General features: G+C 37.8%; 1 protein-coding gene across 2 annotated transcripts; it reads left to right on the top strand.

Moving 5' to 3' along the window:
* The first annotated feature begins 51 nt into the window (after window positions 1-51).
* BOLL (boule homolog, RNA binding protein) lies at window positions 52-19,688 on the top strand. 2 transcript variants are annotated; one of them, XM_066323301.1, is made up of 12 exons: window positions 52-163; window positions 2,376-2,516; window positions 5,515-5,606; window positions 7,760-7,814; window positions 9,195-9,273; window positions 9,611-9,777; window positions 10,303-10,374; window positions 11,050-11,097; window positions 12,153-12,278; window positions 13,750-13,824; window positions 17,139-17,205; window positions 18,996-19,083. In XM_066323301.1, the coding sequence occupies exons 1-11, from the start codon at window positions 146-148 to the stop codon at window positions 17,154-17,156; spliced, it is 891 nt and encodes a 296-aa protein (XP_066179398.1). In that variant the 5' UTR covers window positions 52-145; the 3' UTR covers window positions 17,157-17,205; window positions 18,996-19,083. The 2 variants fall into 2 exon arrangements, with proteins under 2 accessions (XP_066179398.1, XP_066179397.1); XM_066323300.1 differs by lacking the exon at window positions 17,139-17,205 and having other exon boundaries at window positions 18,996-19,688.
* Window positions 19,689-19,925: the final 237 nt, after the last annotated feature.

The following is a 19,925-nucleotide window of genomic DNA, read 5'->3' as shown; positions in this document are numbered from 1 at the left end:
CGCAGCCTCGCACGCCGCCGGGCTCAGCCCGCCCCGCCCGCTGCAGGCCCGTCCCCGCTGGTGCGCGGCAGTTGGGCGCGAGGCGGAGCTGAGGAGCGAGACGCGTGCCGGGAACGTGCCGGGGCCGAGGCGGCTGCGAGGACCGATGGATCCCGAGGGCGCGGTGAGGAGCCCGGCGGGGCCGCGGGGCCGGGCGGCCGGGCCGGAGGGCGGGAGGGCGGGCGGCAGCGGAGCCGGCCGGCTGGGGCGCCCCGGCTCGCGCCCGCCCGCGCGGGGCCGCCATTTTGTCTGTGGCGGCCTCAGGCTGTGGAGAAGCCGCTGGCGGCCCCGGGGCTGCGGACACGGTGCCGGGGCGGCCGCGTCTGCCTCGGAGCCTACCGCACACCGACTGCCCAGAGTACGGGTGTTAAGGGAGTTACATGCGCTTCAGCTCGGGCCTTCGCGGAGTTAGGTTGTCTGACCGTGGCTGTGCTCAGTGTAAAAATGAAAATAGCGATTCCACTCACGACCGGTTGCCAGATGCACTAAGTAATCCATAAAAAATATCGATTAATACATATCCATATTATTTGGGGTAACTGATGAAAAAGAGGGTTTTGAAACGGTAGATATAAATATTTAGGCAAGTGATGTGCTGATGGCACATGTTTGGATTTTTGTACGGTTTTCTCAATGCAACACTGATCATAAAGAGCTGGTTATTGTTGGAGTCCAGGACATCCCCTTGGATGGCCTGGGACCTGAGGAAAGGAGTTTGAGCCCTGGACAGGGGGGTGGGGAGATGGTCGAGGGGGCTCGGAGACCTTGGCACAGAGCCCAGGGAGACACCGGGTTTGATTTTGATCCATGGGAAAAGCTCTCAACATTGCAGAAGTAATTACAAACTCCCAGGATGTGAAAATTGTAGTCTAGCACAGTAGATGATGTAGAATTTAATAGTCTTAGAATTTTTAGAATAGAAGTAAATGGGGACAAGATGGTGGAATTTGGGTGGTACCTTATGTACTTCTCCTTCTTCCTCATCCTCCATTTTCTGGGGCGGTGATGGCACAAAGTAGTTAGAGTGGATTGGACCAAAGTAAAATGTCACTTCTGGTGTGGGCACTGGGCATTGGCACAAAATAGTAAATAACCAGTACGTAATAATCTGTATAAATGTTAGGGGACGTCCCATCTGTGGGGCAGTCGCCTCGTGTCCCGGCTGCTGTCCAGACCTCGGCTGGGAGCAGAGAAAATTTTGAGATACCAAATAATAAACAACACGAGAAACCTGGAAACAAACCTTGAGGACTCTGCTTTCTTACACGGATGCGACTCGGGGCTTTTTAGAGGGCCAAGGACTTTAAACCACCTAAAGCTCGGGTGAGGAAACCCCCCCCGACTGTTATCACAATGCAAATTTTAACATGTAACACTTAAAACTCACTGAGACTTGTGTCTTCTCTAAAACTAAAATTGCGTGGACTAAGCTGGATTTATTGTCTTCAAGATACCCACAATAATAGCATTAACCCATTACTTAGAATTAGTAGGAGTAACTCTTAGGTAGCTAAAGAAGTATCAAATAATCCTGTTGGAGAAGTTAGTGACAATATTATGCTTTCCACCTGTCATCCTCACAGTTAGGGTTGGCTCTAAGGCAGTATTGTGTTGAAAAGAGTTTACAATAAAATTGTTCTACGGTTCACAAGTGTAAGTATGCTGGAAGTTAACACATGAGGCAGGCTTCACTAAGTAATGGTTTCCATGAGATCCCATTGTGTTATGTTCCTTTACTGGGACAAAAGCAGTCTGTTCTTCTGCAGAGGGAATTTCTGTTCAGACCACTGTGTGCTGTTTGTAGGCCAAGAGGGCATTGAATTTAAACACTACTCTTCAAGACCTGTTCTTATCAGGTGTGCAGAGCTTGGTGATCGCATGTGGTGGAGTTGTGGGTGCTTGGAAAATGAACCAGAGACTGTTGCAGAGAATAGAGTTGTGCAGATGTGTGAGAGCACAGATTGAGTTGAAAACGTCCATTCTGTATAGGTGTAAAATAAGGGCTTCTAGTAGGTAGAAGATATTTTGTATAATAGAATTGATAACCTAAAAATTACGCAGCAGAGTACTTTTCAAGTTGAAGCCAAGTTGGCATCCAGTTTGGAAGAGTGTTTAATGTTGGACTTCAGATCAGCATATATTCACCAAATTACTGAATTGATTAAGACTGAGCTAGTGTTTAAACACTGAGCTACAGTCTGAATAAAAATACATGGTTAATCTTCAGTATCTGCTGTGCCTTCTGAAAAATTCTGTATGCGTTGTCTGTTGAGAGTTGCTTCATTTACTGACAAATAACGTGTAAGATTTTGAAAATGTTTTCTTTCAATTAGCAGGCCACTGATCAGATGCAAACAGAATCTTTACCTTCGTGTCCCAACGCTGTGTCACCGGTGAGGTTAAATAATCTGATCGCTTCTCCAAGGTTTGGAACAGTTACTCCAAATCGTGTCTTTGTCGGAGGAATTGATTTTAAGGTATTCTTTTCTCTTTTTGCTGCTAAATTATAACTTACAGCTGTATAAAGATCAACAGGGGAAAAAAGAGATAGTAATGTATATTGGTTTAGTTGGTAAGTCCTCTTCACTTCAATAGCCAAACCTACAGCAGAGAATCAAGCTTTAAACCTTCATTTGCATAACTGTCCTACAAAGTTGACTCTGTACACCTGGCTACTAGAAGCTTTTGATGTACCACTTCTTCAGAGTTTTCTTTTTTCAAAGGAGATAGCAGAGCTGATGGCAGAAACGCACGTGGAAGGTTTTATGTATACCACTTAGTGTAATTTGATAAACCGTCACAATGTTTCATGTGGCCAGGGGAGCAAACATTAGTGGCTTTTTTTTTTCCCCTAACACTTCTGGTTCACACAAAGAATTACGGTGTGTGTATTCCTCGCCACAGTCATTTTCTCCAAGGCAAGAGTTTGTTTTTAAAAGAAGTATGTAAGCTTCTCTGGGTAATTTGCAGCATTGATCTTAATTCTTAGAATGCTTGTGCCTTTATATATTCCCTAAAATCTTTAAATAGCAGTGAACCTTGGGCCACTCTTACCTCGTTCAGTTGCTTTTAACGTTTGTGACAAGCTTAAGGTTAAGGTTTTTTCTCTCTTCCCTGCTTTAGATAATTAATTAAGCCATTAACTTACACAAAACATGCATGGTCTGCTTAGCTGTTGCTTTGTTCCCACCCAGAGTATCTTCCCTGCCTTAATCCTCCTAGATTGAGACCTGCTGCTTACTGACTCATTTGTAGAGGAACAAGAATTGGCAATTCACTCAAACTATTTTGCATAACAAATGCAAGAAATTCCAGGCTCTTCCAGTTTATTTGGCTGAGATAATTCAAATAGAGGTGTTAATGTTTTAAAATGTACGAGACCTTCAGTACATTTGGACTTTATTTAAGTGCCACAGTATCTTTTTGCACCAATAGTAAGCAAATCACTGGAGCTATAAAGAGACCTTTCCTGCTCTCTTCTGTCTTCCCTGCAATTTCAGAGGTTAAAATACTTTTCTGTCCAACATCAATGTTTTTATTCATTATCGTGCTTATTGTTCTTTTTAAAGGGTCTCTTGACTTGATTTAGTTGCTGATACTTCAAATTTTATTATGAACGTGTATTTTTGACAGCAGTTTAAACATCTTTATAATCATAAAGAGGATGGAATTTTTTTGCAGAGGGGAAAGGAAATAGAAGGGATAGAACCTCTTTTGCCATTTTAGTTGCTTTTCCACTTGGTATGATTCTTTATATCAAATACTACCTTAAATTTCTGGTCTAAACTACATAGGGTCTACATGGAGGAATTGATTTTAAGGTATTCTTTTCTCTTTTTGCTTGTCAGTCTATATGACATATGTCAGACTATATGTCAGTCTTGAATTCCTTTCTATTGGCAATCTCATGGGAAAAAGTATTGGGTTTTTGGGGAGTACTTTTTTTAAGCCAAAGGTTTTATTCAGGTCTCCTGGGGTGATGCAAGAGCTGTTGACTTTATTTTTGTGAAAAAGGGTGAACAGTTGAAAACGAAAACTTACTTGCTTTCTAACAAGGTGTTTCACGATTTTGCCATTTTTGTCTATCACCGTGGCAGTGATTCCTGTTTGTAAGAGGAAACACCTAGTCTCTCAAATTTAGAGAAACCATTCAGCCAGGGAAGTTACAGTTGGGAACATTTTCATCTTGGTCTGAAGAGCTCTTTCTTTAGTGGTGCAGGCCATGTGTCATTGACGTAGGCTAATGCTAAAGTATTAAAGAATCTTCCTTAAAGAATCTGACCTTTGTTTTATCAAAAGCAGGAAAATGCAAGTTCTGAATGTGTTTCTTTAAGTATCATGTTTGCACAGCTGCTTTCAGATTTCACTGTGCATCATAGAACAGCATTTCCTTCTTAGTGCCCATCAATGCACTGCTCTGCACATAAACCTTTGTCTTTCCAAATTTGTAGTTTCACGTAGCAAGCCCTTATGTCCTTGGGTAGTACTGTGAGCACTTAGCAATTTCAGACTTGGATTAGGCACATAAACCTTTGATGTGCTGGAGAGGATTCCCTGAATTTTATGCAAACAATCCAAGTCATTCACTTAGAAGTAAAACAGTACTTGGTGTACTTTGTTAAGGAAGACTATAGCTGAATGATGCATGCATATAACCATGATTCTCCCAGTGTTAGGTGCAGCATTAACTGAGGGCTGTGTGGAACAAAACTTAAAACTCAAACGGGGTGCTTACAGCATCGCACCTGATACATGCTTACATTGTTAAAAAAGATTCATAGAAGGCAGAGGAGTATTCACAAAGCTTAGGTGAGCCTTTACATTAGAAAGTTGTTTTATTCCCTGTATACTTGGAAGGGGACAGTTCCTTCCAAGTTGACTTAGACCACTCTCCATTGAAATAGCATTTTCTTACTCACAGTGGGGAGTTCCTTTAGTGTGGCTGTGCATATTTGCAGACTGTCATGATCAAACCGTTTCAGAAAGAGGGCTCATGATCTATTCAATGGATTTAACCACTAAATCACTGTGGTGTAGGGTTGGGTTTTTTTTCATTTATGTGACCTGCGTGTATCTGTATGCTCTGCTGTGTTGCAGTTGAAAATATGGCAGTGATTTTTCATACTGCAAACTGCTCTAGCATGTAATTAACAGGAACTAAAATTCAGATCTAGTACACCTGCTTCAGTGATCTTAACTGTAAAAGGACAGTTGTTACATAAATCTACTAATGAGAAATTTTAATGAGAAGTTTCTAGAATTATTGCTGAATAATTAATGCAGTAGTTAAATGGGCCCTGAGGCTCATACTTGCTCATTCTTGTGTCTTCATGTGCAGGGTTATAATTAGTTTGTGGCAAACTTCTTCCAAAGTACGTCCATTAATAGTCTTACGGTAAACGTTGAACTAATTAATTGAATGACTATGCAAACCAACTTTTCCTCTTTTTTTCCTCTCTTGATTTACTGTACTAGACTAATGAAAATGACCTGAAGAAGTTTTTTGCTCAGTATGGCAGTGTGACAGAAGTGAAGATAATAAATGACAGAGCTGGAGTATCGAAGGGGTTGGTATAGTAGAATAAGTGTATTGTGGAAATTGAAAATAACGAAAAGCTGACTATAGTAAATATGATTTCGTTTTTTAATAGCTCATATATTTTATCATTGATGTTTGGGATATTATGTGTATGCAAAAATCTCTTCTTGCCCTTAATATATCTGTATAAACGTCTTCAATTTGCATAATTAAAACTCTGTTAATCATGTTGTTATAAGATGAAGCTGTGTGCAGCTAGGACAAAATCAATAGTTCAAATTTTTTCAGATTTTCTTAATGACTATTACCTAAGTAGATTATCCTAGCAAGGTTATTTAGTTATTAAATATATTTATTTCTATTACTGAAAGCCAGTATGGAAAGGAGCCTAAAGTGGAGGAGGAGCTGAGATACACCTGATTGTGCTGGAGTGCATGGCTGTGACAGATTTTTGTGTGAAGATTTTTGGAACAGCAGTGTAGAGGACAGATCTAACACTAAATCATGATTACATAAAATGGAGACTGAGACTGGAAATCACCAGTAGGAGACATGACAAAGAACAAATACAGAGAAATATTAAAATAGCAGAGTAAAATTACTGCTGTAACCCAAAGGATGGTGATGTAAATAAGATGGGGAAGTGGCGCTGCCAGAGAAGAGGGCAAAGAGGGCTGAAGCAAAAAGGGATGTACATGAGAGTTCACCTCTGAAGTTCTCTCCTGAGCAGTAAGGACAGTTTTAATGTTGTCAGAGCTTAACCTGTATCAGCAAGTTATGTGCTGAGCTGCAGCTCTTAGCGCAGAGTGCACTAGCATGGCATCAGAGACTTGGTCCTGGGTCTGTCATCAAGCCTAGTAAATACCAAGAAGTATCTGAGAATTGCAGTGCATGTGTCCATATAACCCATGATGATTATGTGGTTGTGATTGCTGTCATATGTCTCACAGCAGATATGTTGGAAAATAATTATTTTCCATGCTGTTAGGTTTCCTATTGAACTCCAAGCACAGGCTTCATTGCTTTTGCTTGACAAGTGATTTTAAAAACTTAACAGTTTGTGATTGCATCTCTTAGTTTATTGTCCAGACAGTCTACAGAATGAAAAGTCTGTGTAGGTGAGGTCCCAAACAGGAAAATACCTTGTCTTTTTTGAACTTGGAAATATTTTCAGGATTGTTTGGAGAAGACAATAGGAGAACAGCCCACAAATTTGGAAGTTTGGCTGGTCAGAGATTTCCTGAACCTCTGTATTTAAATTAGCATACAAATGCTCACAGAGAATGATAGCTTGTATTGCAAAATCTGATCTGCTGGCAGGGAGGGCAAAGGCTCATACCTTCTGTAATCTGACCCTGAGAAATGTGCTAGTTCCTAACAAATCATGTGTTGGAAATACTAAAAGTTTTCAAAAGGATATGAATTTAGAAAGTCAGATTTAGTGGGGGAGGGTGGATTTTTTGTTTTCTTATGTGTGTGTTGAATACATTCAGATACTTCCTTTGTGCTGGCAGCACCACCAAGATTACTCTGGGAATGAATTGAGGGGGTTTGGAAAAAGCAGGAGTCCTGAGTGGAAAGCCTGTTTGATTTATTGCAGCAGTTAGAAGAGATATGCTAAAAGACACATTGTGTCACAAAGTATAAGAATGGCTTCATCCTTGGTCTCCACAGAACTCTTTTTATTGCTAGTCGTGTTAAGAATTACATGAGCATTCACAGATAATGGCTGCACCACTGCTTTTTCTGAGAACTCAGTTTAAAATAGTGGCTAGTGCTTGTGCCAATGTGGAGCATTCACAGCTGTTGCTGAGGTAGGTGGGAGCTGTACTGTGAATTACAGTATAATAGTAACTTCAAAAAAAATCCCAGGTGTCTCATCTTTGGTCACCACAACAAGTGAAAGGTTTAGATCAAAATCCTTGTTTAATAGCAATGAAGGAATTTAAGGCATAGGCTGAGTAACAGGAACAGCTGGTCATTCATGGTGATATAGTACCACGTATTTGAATGTAATAAGCAAGATGCTAGGAATACAGTTGTTAGTTCAGTCTTTACTTCTACAGTTCTTTTTTTACCCATTAGTTTACCTTGTAGTGTCACTTGTACTGTACATCAAGTAACAATGCACTGTGTTTGTAGATAAAAACTTGAGGCTTAGCTTCTGTCACTTTTGTTTAGGTATGGCTTTGTCACATTTGAAACCCAAGAAGAGGCACAGAAGATTTTACAAGATGTAAGTGACAGTCCCCATTGTGTTTGTCTCTTAAATGAATTAATTAATTTCATACTAAGCCTGAGTAGTGTGGTCCTCTGCCAAGTTGCATTTGAAGATAATTTTGGTGTAGTAGTTAATTAAGTGGTTTAAAGAGATCTAAGATAAGATTTATACTGAGCTATTCTGGAACTAAGGAAGGAAGTTCTAGTTCATAGTACTGTTTTTGACTTTAACATTGGTCTTTATTTTCTTAGTCTACAGTACATGTGGAGTTATGAAGATTTTATCCTTCACATTCCACTGCTGTCAGGATTTTTGCGTGGAAATTAGGAAGATAACTGCTGTTTTTTATTCTGTCATGTTTGTTTGTCAGACCTGATTTCATTCTTTTTAGTAACAGTTGGGTTCCCTTGAAGCCCTCAGTGATGCAGCTCAAGTCATGTACTTTTTCCTTCTCAGCTGTGTTACTGTCTTGACACTCGTTGTAGAACCTCCCTTGAGACATGGTCAGCTCTTCAGGTCATTTGGTTTTGTGAAATATGTGCTCTTGTATTTTGCTTGGAATGTATCGGAGACATCTGTCAGCCAGGAGTTACTCATTCACGTGAGGGAATCAAGGTGCAGGGAAACAAACCCAAGAAAATGGCATCTGAGACATGCAAATCTCCTTTTCACAATTAGAAGGCTGGTTAAAATGTTGGAAATTCCAAACCTTTGTTTGAAGTTAATAGAGTAAAAAAAAGTATGCAAGCAGTAACTTCTTGAGTCAGCTGGCTTTCTTGCCCTGGCTTCTCTTAAACTGCTTTATTTCTGTGAACTAAACACCAGTGGTACTGGGCACTATTTTGTAAATGATACCCTTTTGTACCATTTAGCCCCTCTTGTAAATGAAAGGCTGTTCCATATGGAGTCTTACTGATGTCTTACTTTGCCTACTGTAAGTTCTTTAATTTAGATATCCTATAATTCTATCACCTTTTTCATCTTTGCACATTTCTGCTATTTCACATTCATCTTAAGCTCACATAGCATCTAGGTCTTTCTCCATCTTAAGCTGAGTTTCTAGGCTTCAGTTTATGTATGAAATTAATGTTTTTTGTTTTATACTCTAGAATTTTGTTATATGAGACTCAGGTCATCCTCTGGTGATTTTTTTTTTTCCTACCCTTCTACTTTGAGTAATGTCTCCAGAACTTCCTTTTGTGTTGTCTACTAACTATGTGTTAGTATTAAAAACAGACCTTGAGGAGTTTCATTTGGTTTAGACAAATATCCTAGAGTCTGGTTGCAGCAATTATGCTCTCGTGCTCAATATATCAAACCTACTAAGTTATTTTTCACTTCTCAGACACCTAGATCAGTGTAGAAAATAATAATGTCATCTTTCTTCAATTCTAGGCTAAAAAACTCAACTATAAGGATAAGAAATTGAATATTGGACCAGCAATAAGAAAACAAGTGCGGAGTCCTAATGCTCGTATGTATTTTTACTTGCATTTATGTATTGGCAATATGAATAGAAGTTTTTAACCAAGATATACCTGGTCTTGCACTGCACTACTGCTGTGTGTGGCATGTGCTCAGAATGGTTTGCAATGGAAGCAGGTGTATGCAAGTGGAAATGTTGAAATAAATACATTTATGGTCTCTTGGTTCTTTTATCTCTCAATATTTTTTTGTTTCTTTTACTTTATTGGAGAGAGTTACCTATCTAGGAACTTCTTTCTGTGAAGATCAAAAGTGATTTTTTTTTTTTATGGTGTACACGTCCGAAAAAAGTTACCTGTAAATAAAACGTAAAATATTTATTCCAGGTTCTGCTGTGACACCACAAGCTGGTACAATGTATGCAACTACTGCTGTATCACCAGAAGCTGGTACAATGTACTTGACCACTTCCAGTGGATATCCATATGTTTACCATAATGGAGTGGCTTATTTTCATACATCTGAAGTCTCTCCTGTTCAGCAGCCATGGCCAGTAAGGAATTTATTGTGGTATTTACGCTTTCCTATGGACCAGGATAACTGCAGTGTTTTCAAGTCTCTTCTGCTTCAGTTCCTTCAGCTTTGCCTTATGCTTTGTGTTTAAATGGCTTCCTTATATTAGACTGTTTATTTTGTGTTGTTTTGTTTGGATTTTTAAAAAATAACACCTCAGTTTATTTTGCTTCTACAGGGGCCTTCTTCTATGGTGTGACCTGCTGGACAGGATAGTTCATAATCAGTCTGGGCCTTGCCCCAGGAGTTTTACTGTCTGTGGGTAGTGATGGTCTAGTGCTTTCTAGAAAAGTGTATGTGAATGTGCCAGAAATATTTGTTTGATATAACATAAGCCATTAGAGACACTGGATTTGAAGCAGCTTAAGTGTAGGTTAAAATTTTGTGAGTCATTTTTAATGGGTGGGGGATGGTTCAGCATTATAATGGTCCAGAGCTGTGTGTAATCAGAGTGACAATTTATGAAATTGCTGCATTAAGATTTGTAACTTCTTTTCTTTTCAAGTCTCGCACTGTTTCCAGTTCACCTGTAATGGTTGCTCCACCTGTTTATCAGTCTCCTACGTACCATTATCAGGTATCTGTTTGAAAATGATTTTCAGACCATCCCTAATCCTCCAGCCATGCAGTACTCTTTGCAGCACCCTCTCAGGTCTGTTTATTCATAGGAAACAAAAAGATTGCTCATAACAGTAGTCTGAAACATATTTTAACTTCATTGAAGATTTTTGTAGAATACAATTTAATTTTTTATGTAATTATGTGGAAGTTTAATAAATTACACTTTCTTTTGTGTTGCAGGACAACTGGCTTATGATCCAAGCCAAAGTCCTGCTCAGAAGAGGGCTGGTTAGGTCAGGTTTCTTGGGTTCTTGTCTAGTTGGGCTTTAAGTAGCTCCAATGATGAAGATTCTACACATTTCTAGAGGGCCTCTTCCTATACTTGACCCTTCTCATTGAAAAAGACTTCTCCCTTAAAGCTACCACATTTTTTAGTGGTCTAGCTTGGGTCCATTGATTCTTGTGTTCTGAGCACCTCTGTTGAAAATGCGACTTAATTAATTTTTGAAGTTTATGAAATGGTCAAGTTGGAGGCTTGTTCCTGAAAAACCATGTTCCTGAATAATTTGCGTCTTAATGAAAGTCATATTTCCTCTTTTTAGTTGAGAATTAATTACAGATTTGAGAATAATAGTATTCTATGTGTATTTGTTCTTCACCACATTAGTGACATCATCTTGTTCAATTTTAGGCACCAGCACAGTGTCTTTCAAGTCAGTGGCAGTGGTCTGTCCCACAGGTAAATACAGTTTGTAGTTGCAGCATTTTACCATTCCTTTTCACCTTTTCAGTTTAAAGGTATGCTGTACTTATCTGAGAGTGGTATTTCCCACTGTTCACAACTTGGTTAAAATTAGTAATAATTACTATATTTTAGCAATGTATTTACAACATTTGCTGCTACAATGGAAGGCTTAAAATAGCATCCATTGAAACATTAAATATAAATCTGATGTAAAGAAAACATCTTCCCCTCCCCTTCCATTTAGCAAAATATTTGTATCAAAATACGTAACAAATTGTTTAGAAGTAGGTAAAAACTACCAGATTTTGCCTGATTAAAGAAATTGGTATTAACTTACCAATTATCTGGTAATAACTGTGACATTTCATAGAAGTAGTTAGCAGAAGCATGTGGACACGCAGAAGGTGAAATTAGACCCAGACCCTTGAAGTAGGAAGAAGATACTGTTGACTTAGGCATTTTAGGGGGAGACTTCCATCTATTTTGTAAAAGAGCAGCTTAATGTGGAAATCTTAACACTTGAGGAACTCAGAGTTTCAACATGGAAGGAGGGCCAAGTTCCTTAAGCTTGAACTGTTAAAATGTAGCCTGATGATTTTAATAGCAGCCAGCCTCGTCCACTTATGGTCTGTTCCACTCAAATAGATCAATCCACTGCTTTGAAATCAGGGTGCTGAATTACAGAGATACTCCAATAATTTCAAAACAAAAAACTTATTTTGCTGGTGTAACACTGTAGCAAGGGAAAATTTAACTGTAGTATGTTTATGTGATCTTAAGTGTGAATTTTACAAGTTTTAGGATTTTGCAGTGCTCTCCAAAATGTACATAAAGAAAACCACAAAAAATTGAAGAACATTTTTTTCTCCTACTACCTGACCTTTCTGTCCACTTCCCTCTCACTTAGATTCTTTATCAAAAATTAAATTGACACTTTATTTTAAAGCTTTTTCTTTTGCTCATATGTAGCAAAGAAGACTGTAAAAGAAACTCTTCTCTTTATCCTGCTTAAACCATGAAATTTATTAGAATCATGTGTTTTATTTCAGTCTCCTACCTCTTCACCTCCACTCCTGTATCTGCAACCATCTGAAGTCTTTTATCAGCCAATAGGAATTAACCAGGAAGGTGGATGTATATCTCCACCTCTCCTAATGGAAGCTGCAGTTCCTGAGGTATTTTTAAAAATGTAAAAAAGGGTACTGAAAATTGAAGTGCTTATTTGTAGTTGAAAAATACAATCTTTTCTTTTAAGCACTGGCTGTTAGAGCAGTAAGGTAAACTGTTCTGGTACTTACGTTGATGTTAAATAATTTCAGGTGTCCTCAAGTTAGAATTTCTCTTCGTGTCTAGGAAAATGTTTTGATTCTGAAATATTCTAGAGAGTCACAAATGTATTACAGAGAACAACAGAAGGACTTGTCAGTTGGTTTTGTTTGCAAGTAATGTTTAAGTAAAATGGGATTTCATTCTTTGGAATGTTGGGTTGAATATCCCTGAACCACAGTAGTTTCCTGAAGAAATTCTGTGAGTAGAAGCTTATTTCTAAATATTCTCATGATCTGAATTAAATAAGAGTACTTTATTGTACTTCAAGAATCTCTTAAGCATTAGGAATGTTACTGATATAGAATCAAAAAAAGTAAGCAAAAAATACTTAATCGTTTAACCTATCTCTTCATAATTGGATGTTAAAAATCATAGTAAATGGCTACAGAAAAACTGAATTACACACATTTTCAATTTGGTGTTAATTGGTACTCATCAAATATTCATTCCTTGTGAACAAGGAGGCCAAAATAGATATTAAATTAGGATATCTAATTGTTAATACTGTTAATCAAGTATTGTTCCAAAAGTAAATGGGTATTTTATTGCTACAAGAGAAATTCCAAAACTGGTATTTCAGACATCTGAAGTGGAAAATTCTGACATGCTGAAGTAATTTAATTTCCCTACAAAGATACTGAACAATACAAGGCTTGGGTTATGGAGTTGAGGCTTTTTCTTTTTTGAAAGTGCATAAATCTTGATATTTATTTTATAATCATAATCTTATTAACAGTACTATTTTACCTTTGCTGTTTCATGATTTTGATATAAAGGTGTACAGATAGCTGAAATCCCTGACTATTAAGAAAATAGATTAAATTATTTAAGGAATATTTGGATATAATGTGTTCTTGGTTTACAGGTAGGCAATTTGTTCATGTTAATGGAAGCAGTGTGTCAAGTGTCAGAAGAACTGTGTAAAATTCCGAGAATAGTCTGTATTACTTGTTTGTAAATATTTTATAAGTCTGATACTGCTGAGAATTACATTTTCAATGTGCTAATCTACACATTTAAACACTGTTCCCATTAGAACTGAGTGAAATGGATTTGTAATAGAGAAGCTGCTACTTCTGTCAAGGAAAGTGATTTGTGACACCGATTTAAGATAACAAAGTTAACTAAACTTTACAGATCACTGGGGAAAATATCGATTTAAATATTGACATAGCGGTTTTAAAAAAGTTAGTAGTTCAGATAAACATATCCCACAATTTGAAGTTGTGCTGATTCTAAATTCATATGATAGGCCTAAAAACTTAACATTGTGAAACAAGCTTCTGTGCTAATTTCTTGTCCTTTTTTTTATACCAGCTGTATTCTGATCATGGAGTTCAAACACTGCATCACCAGCCCTATGTCCAGAGTCACATAGCCATGCCTGCAGCTGTGAGTATCAAACCAAGATAGTTACAACAAGCATGGCAGTATTGCTGTCTTCTTACTCAAAGCAGTGACAGTAAGACAGGAAGGGAATGGATGATGAGAGTCTTTTATTAATGAAATGATAAATAAGGAAGTGGGAAATGGTAGAGAGAAACTGAGATTTTTCTTATCTTGAAGTGGTGTTATAGAGGGACAGATGTTATTTTGGAACTATCTGGGGCAACTAAAGTCAAAACATGACTAGTTATTTTAAGACTGAGCTACAAAGTAAACTGCAAATAAGAAACATTTTAAGAGAAAATGGTGAACCTCATTCAGATCTTTTAAGTGGCGGTTACAAATCCTTGTTTCTTTTCTCTGGGTCTTGACTATTGTATTCATTAGTTCAGCCTTAGAAAAGCCCCTCATGTGGAGAGGTGAGATTTTGAAACATGGAGAAGAAAAATTGTCCCAGTCAGTCACCTCTGGGTGTATTCTTGTGCAGTTCTGATTTAGAAAGGCCATTTCAATTATTCCATGCCACCTGATGCAAGTTGTTGAATTTTTCTGATTCCCAAATTCCAAAAATTCCTTTGTTTTAAGATACTCTTGCCTAAGTTAATAAGGCTGTTCACACCATACACAAAGTAGTGTCAAAGCTGATTTGCCTGATGATAGATCTGAAGTTGTCAGTAATTATACTTGATATCACAGCACTTACTCTTCTGTGAGGGGTGCTTACTCAGCTGCAAGTGGAAAACTAAACATGAGTGAATGAAAACCACGTTATATGTGCTCTTTTCCACATGTTTTTAATTTGTTTTACTTCTCTTAGCATTTTCTCGGACTATTGTGTAACAATGTGTACTAAGGCATTTCCAGCAGAGGGGGATGTAACCCAAGTGTTGTCTTGGAATAAAGTGCCCTGTATTTCTTGCTCATTCTTTCCTGTTTACTCAGAAGTCTTGCTACCTAGAAATACCTTGAACGCTTGCTCTGTTCAGGCCTCAAGTAGCTTCACAGATAGTTAAACCCTTCCAAAGGCTTTCTGAATTCTGATAATTTTACTTGTTACAGCTTGATGCTGAATAGTCTTTGGATTCTAAGTTTTATTTATTTAGTTAGCTTCATTTGCTAGTAATTAGTAGTTCTAAAACATAGCTCTCTTTTAAATTATCATATTACCTTTTCACATACCCACTTGGAGTTTGAATATGTTTCCTAGGTAATGACTATGATCAGCTTGTATTGTATCAGTGTGGCTGAGCTCTCATCAATGATTGAAAAAGCCAAATGTTGTCAGCACACTGCTATGTGTTAGGCAAATGGCTGTGGTATTGCCACCTGCTCCCCAGCTGCAGAGGGCAACTGCCTGCTGGCTGTAGTCTTCTTAAAATACCCCAGCAAATATAGCTGCTGCTTGAGAACTGCCAAGTAGTGGCCACATAAAGAAAGCAGGTGCCTGAAGTAATGACTGTACCTTGGAGGTAACCTGCTGCTAATTGCCTCTACTGCACTGTGTACTCCCAGTGCGATTCCTGGGCTTTGTCCCAGGAGCTGTAAGTCAGGTGGTGAGAGTAGGATGCCGGTGGCTGGTATCCAGATAGTTTTGACAGTTGGAGGCTTCTTACAGCTTTGAAATGCAGCTCACAGCACATCATTCTCTCTGTTCTACCATCAGTAGAACCAGTAGTTACCACTGAGTTACATCAACAAAATGCTCTTTTTAGTACAAAGTTTTCAATAGCGCTAAATGAAAATTAGACAACATTCTCCAACTTCCAACTGTAAATTATTTTGAGATCCAAATTTGGTGTTTAAGATCAAGTTTGAATCAAATATGCTAATCCCCTCCTTGTGGTTATGTGTTTGCTAATGATGTTGAATATATTTACTTTAAGCTTAATTCTTTTGGCAATTAATAGCCTGCTCTGTAGATGAGCATGTGAAAGTGACTTCAGATATTTACATCTCTACAAATGGATAAGGCTGACATTCATTCTCAAAGGCTGCCAGGTGACACATGATTTTTTAGGAAGCGAGAAGATTTCTCATCTCTACTAGTTGTTTCAGATCCTATATCATCTTCTAATATGGAGATAAATGTTTGGATGCTTCCAGAGAGTCTATATTAAATAGTGTCTGGTAGTAGAAGCTGCTGGGCTATACTAACAGTGGAAACTTGATGGAGGATTGAAATTTGTGATCTTTGATTTCAGGCCCAGGACAAGTATCTGTAAACTAAGTGTTGGTTTGGTTAAGTGGTTATCTTAAGTTCTGAGGCACTGGCCTAGTAAATGTTTGTTGTATATTTTGTGTGTGTGTGAGGGGGACTCCTGAGGCCTGAGGAGCTGAGCACACAATTGCAGTTTACAGGGAGTGAGCAAAGAGTGAGAGATTCTGACACATGGACGGAGTGGATGGGTAGGGTTTGTTTTATTTCATGCTTTTAGAGTTTTTTTCCTTATCTACTTTTTTGAGCTGCAGTGTCCCCTTCTGGGGGATAGGCATGGGTCTTGTCTATCACAGTTACTGTTTTTCCCATAGTTGGTGTCAAGCAGTGTTTTTGGGAGGCATCAGCAGTACCAGACAGTAAAGTGTCATTTGTGCTATAGTTCGTGGATGTTTGTGTTCAGATCATAGTGATGCATGACATCCTTTGGGTTGTGTGTGTTCTGTAAATTTAACTGAACATAGCACACTGTTTTTCTCTGCAGTTAAGAGTAACAAGGGAAGATTTGTGTTCAGTATGTATAATACATATAAATATATGTGTGTTTGTAAATGCTTGTGTAGCTACACATGCAAGTAGATTTACATAAAATTGTGTCTTTCATAAGTTCTGGTGTAATCATTTGGAGAAAAGTTTAGTTATTTTATACTTGTACTGCATGTTATTGTCTGATATTCCATCTGAAACAAGTATTGCTGCATGTTTTCTGTATAGGTAAGTGAAACTGAAAGAGGCTAAGCCTTTTATTTATAGGTTGTTAGCTAAGAAACCTGAATCTAAATTTCTGGTTATATGATTGCCAAGAGACTTGTCACCAGCTGCAGCTATGTCTCTTGCCTCTAAAGCGGCTATTTAAACTCCACTTGCTAATTTGATATTACCATGGAAAGGTATGGGGGGTGCATGCTTTTTCTCATGTAGTTTCATTCTGTGTTCTTTTTAGAAACTTCCCTTTTTCTCTTCTGTTAGTTTGCTCTTCAGTTGAGTAGGTTTTTTCCTTTTGCTTTCTCTTTACTTGATGACCCTGTGGTGCATTCACTATTAAAGCGGTTGGGCCACTCTAGTCTGTTTTTACTGATTAATATTTTTTTTTTTTTGTGTCCAGTCCTTCCTGTGCGGCTGATTTCCATCATCAACGTAACAGCTAGCAGCTGCCAGTTGTGGAATTTGGGGTCAGTTGTTTCATTGCAATGCTTGCTACTTATGAATCAGTGAATAATAAAATGTGCTCAGATCTAGTGCAGTCTGTAGCATCACTTAATTCCTGCAGTTTGACACTTGCTAATAATTCTCTCTTCATAAAACAAACTCTATATATCAGTATAATTCATTCTGGGGATGGTAATGTATATGTAAAGTCCATAATAATTTTAGTTTAACTGCCTGAATTTTATATTGGGTTGGATTGTTTTCCTTTAACAAGAATGAAAATTTCAGTACTTCCAATGTATGTTTTTTTTTTGTTTCTGAAAACTGTTTTAATTTCCTTTTGACACCTTCTTCCCTTTTTCTCCCTATTCTGTGCAATTTACAGTAGCTTATGTTTACAGGGCTATTCTCCAGCAGGTGCTCAAGCATGCTTTTACTGTGAAAATGCTGCCTCTTTTTGTTGCTTACATTTTTTAAAAAATTAGGATTTTGATGAAAGGAGGCTTAGGGAAGAATACATGTTTTGCACATCTTAAAATTAGAGTCAGTTTCTTGCTTGATAGCCTTTAAACAGCTCCCTGATTTGGAGCAGGGCCTTGCTGTATGTTAAGATGTGACTTCATGTCTGCATATGTGCCTGTATGATTTATCCCCAGCTGTGGCTTTTAAACAAATATTAGAAGCCTACCAGTGTAAAGCTGAAAATAATTTTCTCAGTAGACCAAAGAGAATGTGTTTGTGTCCTACCCATATTAATAGGAGTTAAACTAACTAAAGAAAAGGAGAAATACATTGGGTTGAAATCCTGTGAAGTTGATATGAAAACTAAAGAGCATGGAACCTTGGAAGTTTTTAAAAGCAATGCACAACATGAAGGGGGAGTTAGTAGATGATGGAAAGTGACTAATATCTTGAGATTATAGTGGGTTGGGTGGCCTGATAAAGGTGTATGAACTGCAGCTGGTTGTATTAGGAAACTGAGAGCCAGAAGGCAGGGTAAAAAGTTAAATTTAACAAAACAGTTAGGTGCTAAAAAGGGCTGGAATGAGAAATAAGGTTAGGAAAAAAAGAAAGTTTGAGGCTGTCATATGACATAGTTAAGTAAAGAGTAAAAGAGTTGGACAGTGTACATTTGGGACATAGAGCAGCTGAGATAAAGGGACTGTAAGAGAATTTGAACTTTGTATAGAATAGTACAAGTGTTTTCTGCTTTTTGCATCCTTTTGTCAGCAGCTAGTGGTATCCACTGACAAATTCTGTAAGCACAGTCCATTGCCTCTCAGTTTACAAATAAAACAGCCTTCAGTTCTTTAGCTCAGGTTTTATGTGTCAGCTACTAAAAAATTAATGTGAACATTAATATAAGTGCCCATAGTAAAGTATTGTTCTAATCTACATTACAGAGAATGCTAAAGTAAAAAAAAAATAGAATTGGGTACATAGTTTTTCACTGTACACTTTGTAAACATATTTTTTCCCATCTACTTATGAACAGCATACAATTGCTTTAATAACTTGATATACTTTAGTAAGACTAAAGTATGATCAATAAACAAAGCTGGGTGGGTTTTTTTAGGAAAAGAATTCCGAACTCATTCTAAGATTCCATGCTTGTAAATAAAGGAAGGTATTTCCTGCCACTGTGGGCTTCATGACCTAGGTGCACAATGAAAATCTGTTTTTCCTTTTTGAACCAAGTCTGTCCTGCTGATGCAATAGTGGACTGTAACTATTCATTGAAGCATTAATGATGCAGTAAATGGGACACACTTTGGAATGGAAGAAACAACACAGCATTTTTCCCTCTCTTTAGGAATTGAGGTCGCATTCTGTGAGAAGAAATGTTCTGCATTGTTCGTTTGTGAGTCTGAAACCTCAATACGCATGAAGTCATCAGTTTCATCCTAGAAAAGTCAACAAAATAGAAGATAAAATTTTACACTACCTTCTACAGATGCTGTAAAACACTGGGGTTTTACCAATGTATTTTGCTAAACTACCTCTCACAGGGAGGCTATGTTCTTCCGAAGTTCTGACATTTCCCTGCAGGTTCCCCAGTTAAAATACCACTACTTTTTGTCAAGTAATAACATGAAATTTTGTAGTTTGGTCAGGTAAAACCACGTGAAATAATAATTTTATCCCTGCACTTCCTTTCTTAATAGAAACCCTGTTACAGGACAAAAGGATGATTTCTGAAACACAGCCTGCTGTATGTATTTCACGTACTAACCCAGACTGAAAACCGGCATACTTCTACTAAAGAGATAATGTCACTTTTGATTTCTGGGTTATGTGAACTTTGATGACACATTAGTTACAAAGCTGAACCTTATTTGCCGTATACAGCACTTTTGTGCTGTGGATAAAATCTGGTTATTTAAATCTATGTGAATTTTATTTCCAGCCCAAAACAATTTGTCTAGCTCAATTTTTCTTGCTATCAGTATTCTTTACTTTTATAAGGTGTTTTACGTATGTGTCGTTTCAGTGTTCGCAGTAATGACTTCTTAAAATATAATTTGGACCCCTAGTTTAATAATTATTTGTTCTCATCCTAATATTTTTCTTGCATATGCATTTGGTTTTATAGTATGTTTTTAGCTACAGAAAAAGGCAAGAATGACTACTTGAATTAGAAAAAACATTGAAAATTTCTCTTTGCTTCTTGGACATTTTCTGTTGTCTATATGAAAATAAGGAACTCCCTGGCAATATCAGGAATTGGGATGAAATATTATTT

This window comes from Sylvia atricapilla, chromosome 7 (assembly GCF_009819655.1).
Source record: "Sylvia atricapilla isolate bSylAtr1 chromosome 7, bSylAtr1.pri, whole genome shotgun sequence".
Lineage (NCBI taxonomy): Eukaryota > Metazoa > Chordata > Aves > Passeriformes > Sylviidae > Sylvia > Sylvia atricapilla.
The sequence above is the reverse complement of the archived record's forward strand: the minus strand, read 5'-3'. Positions and strand labels throughout refer to the sequence as shown.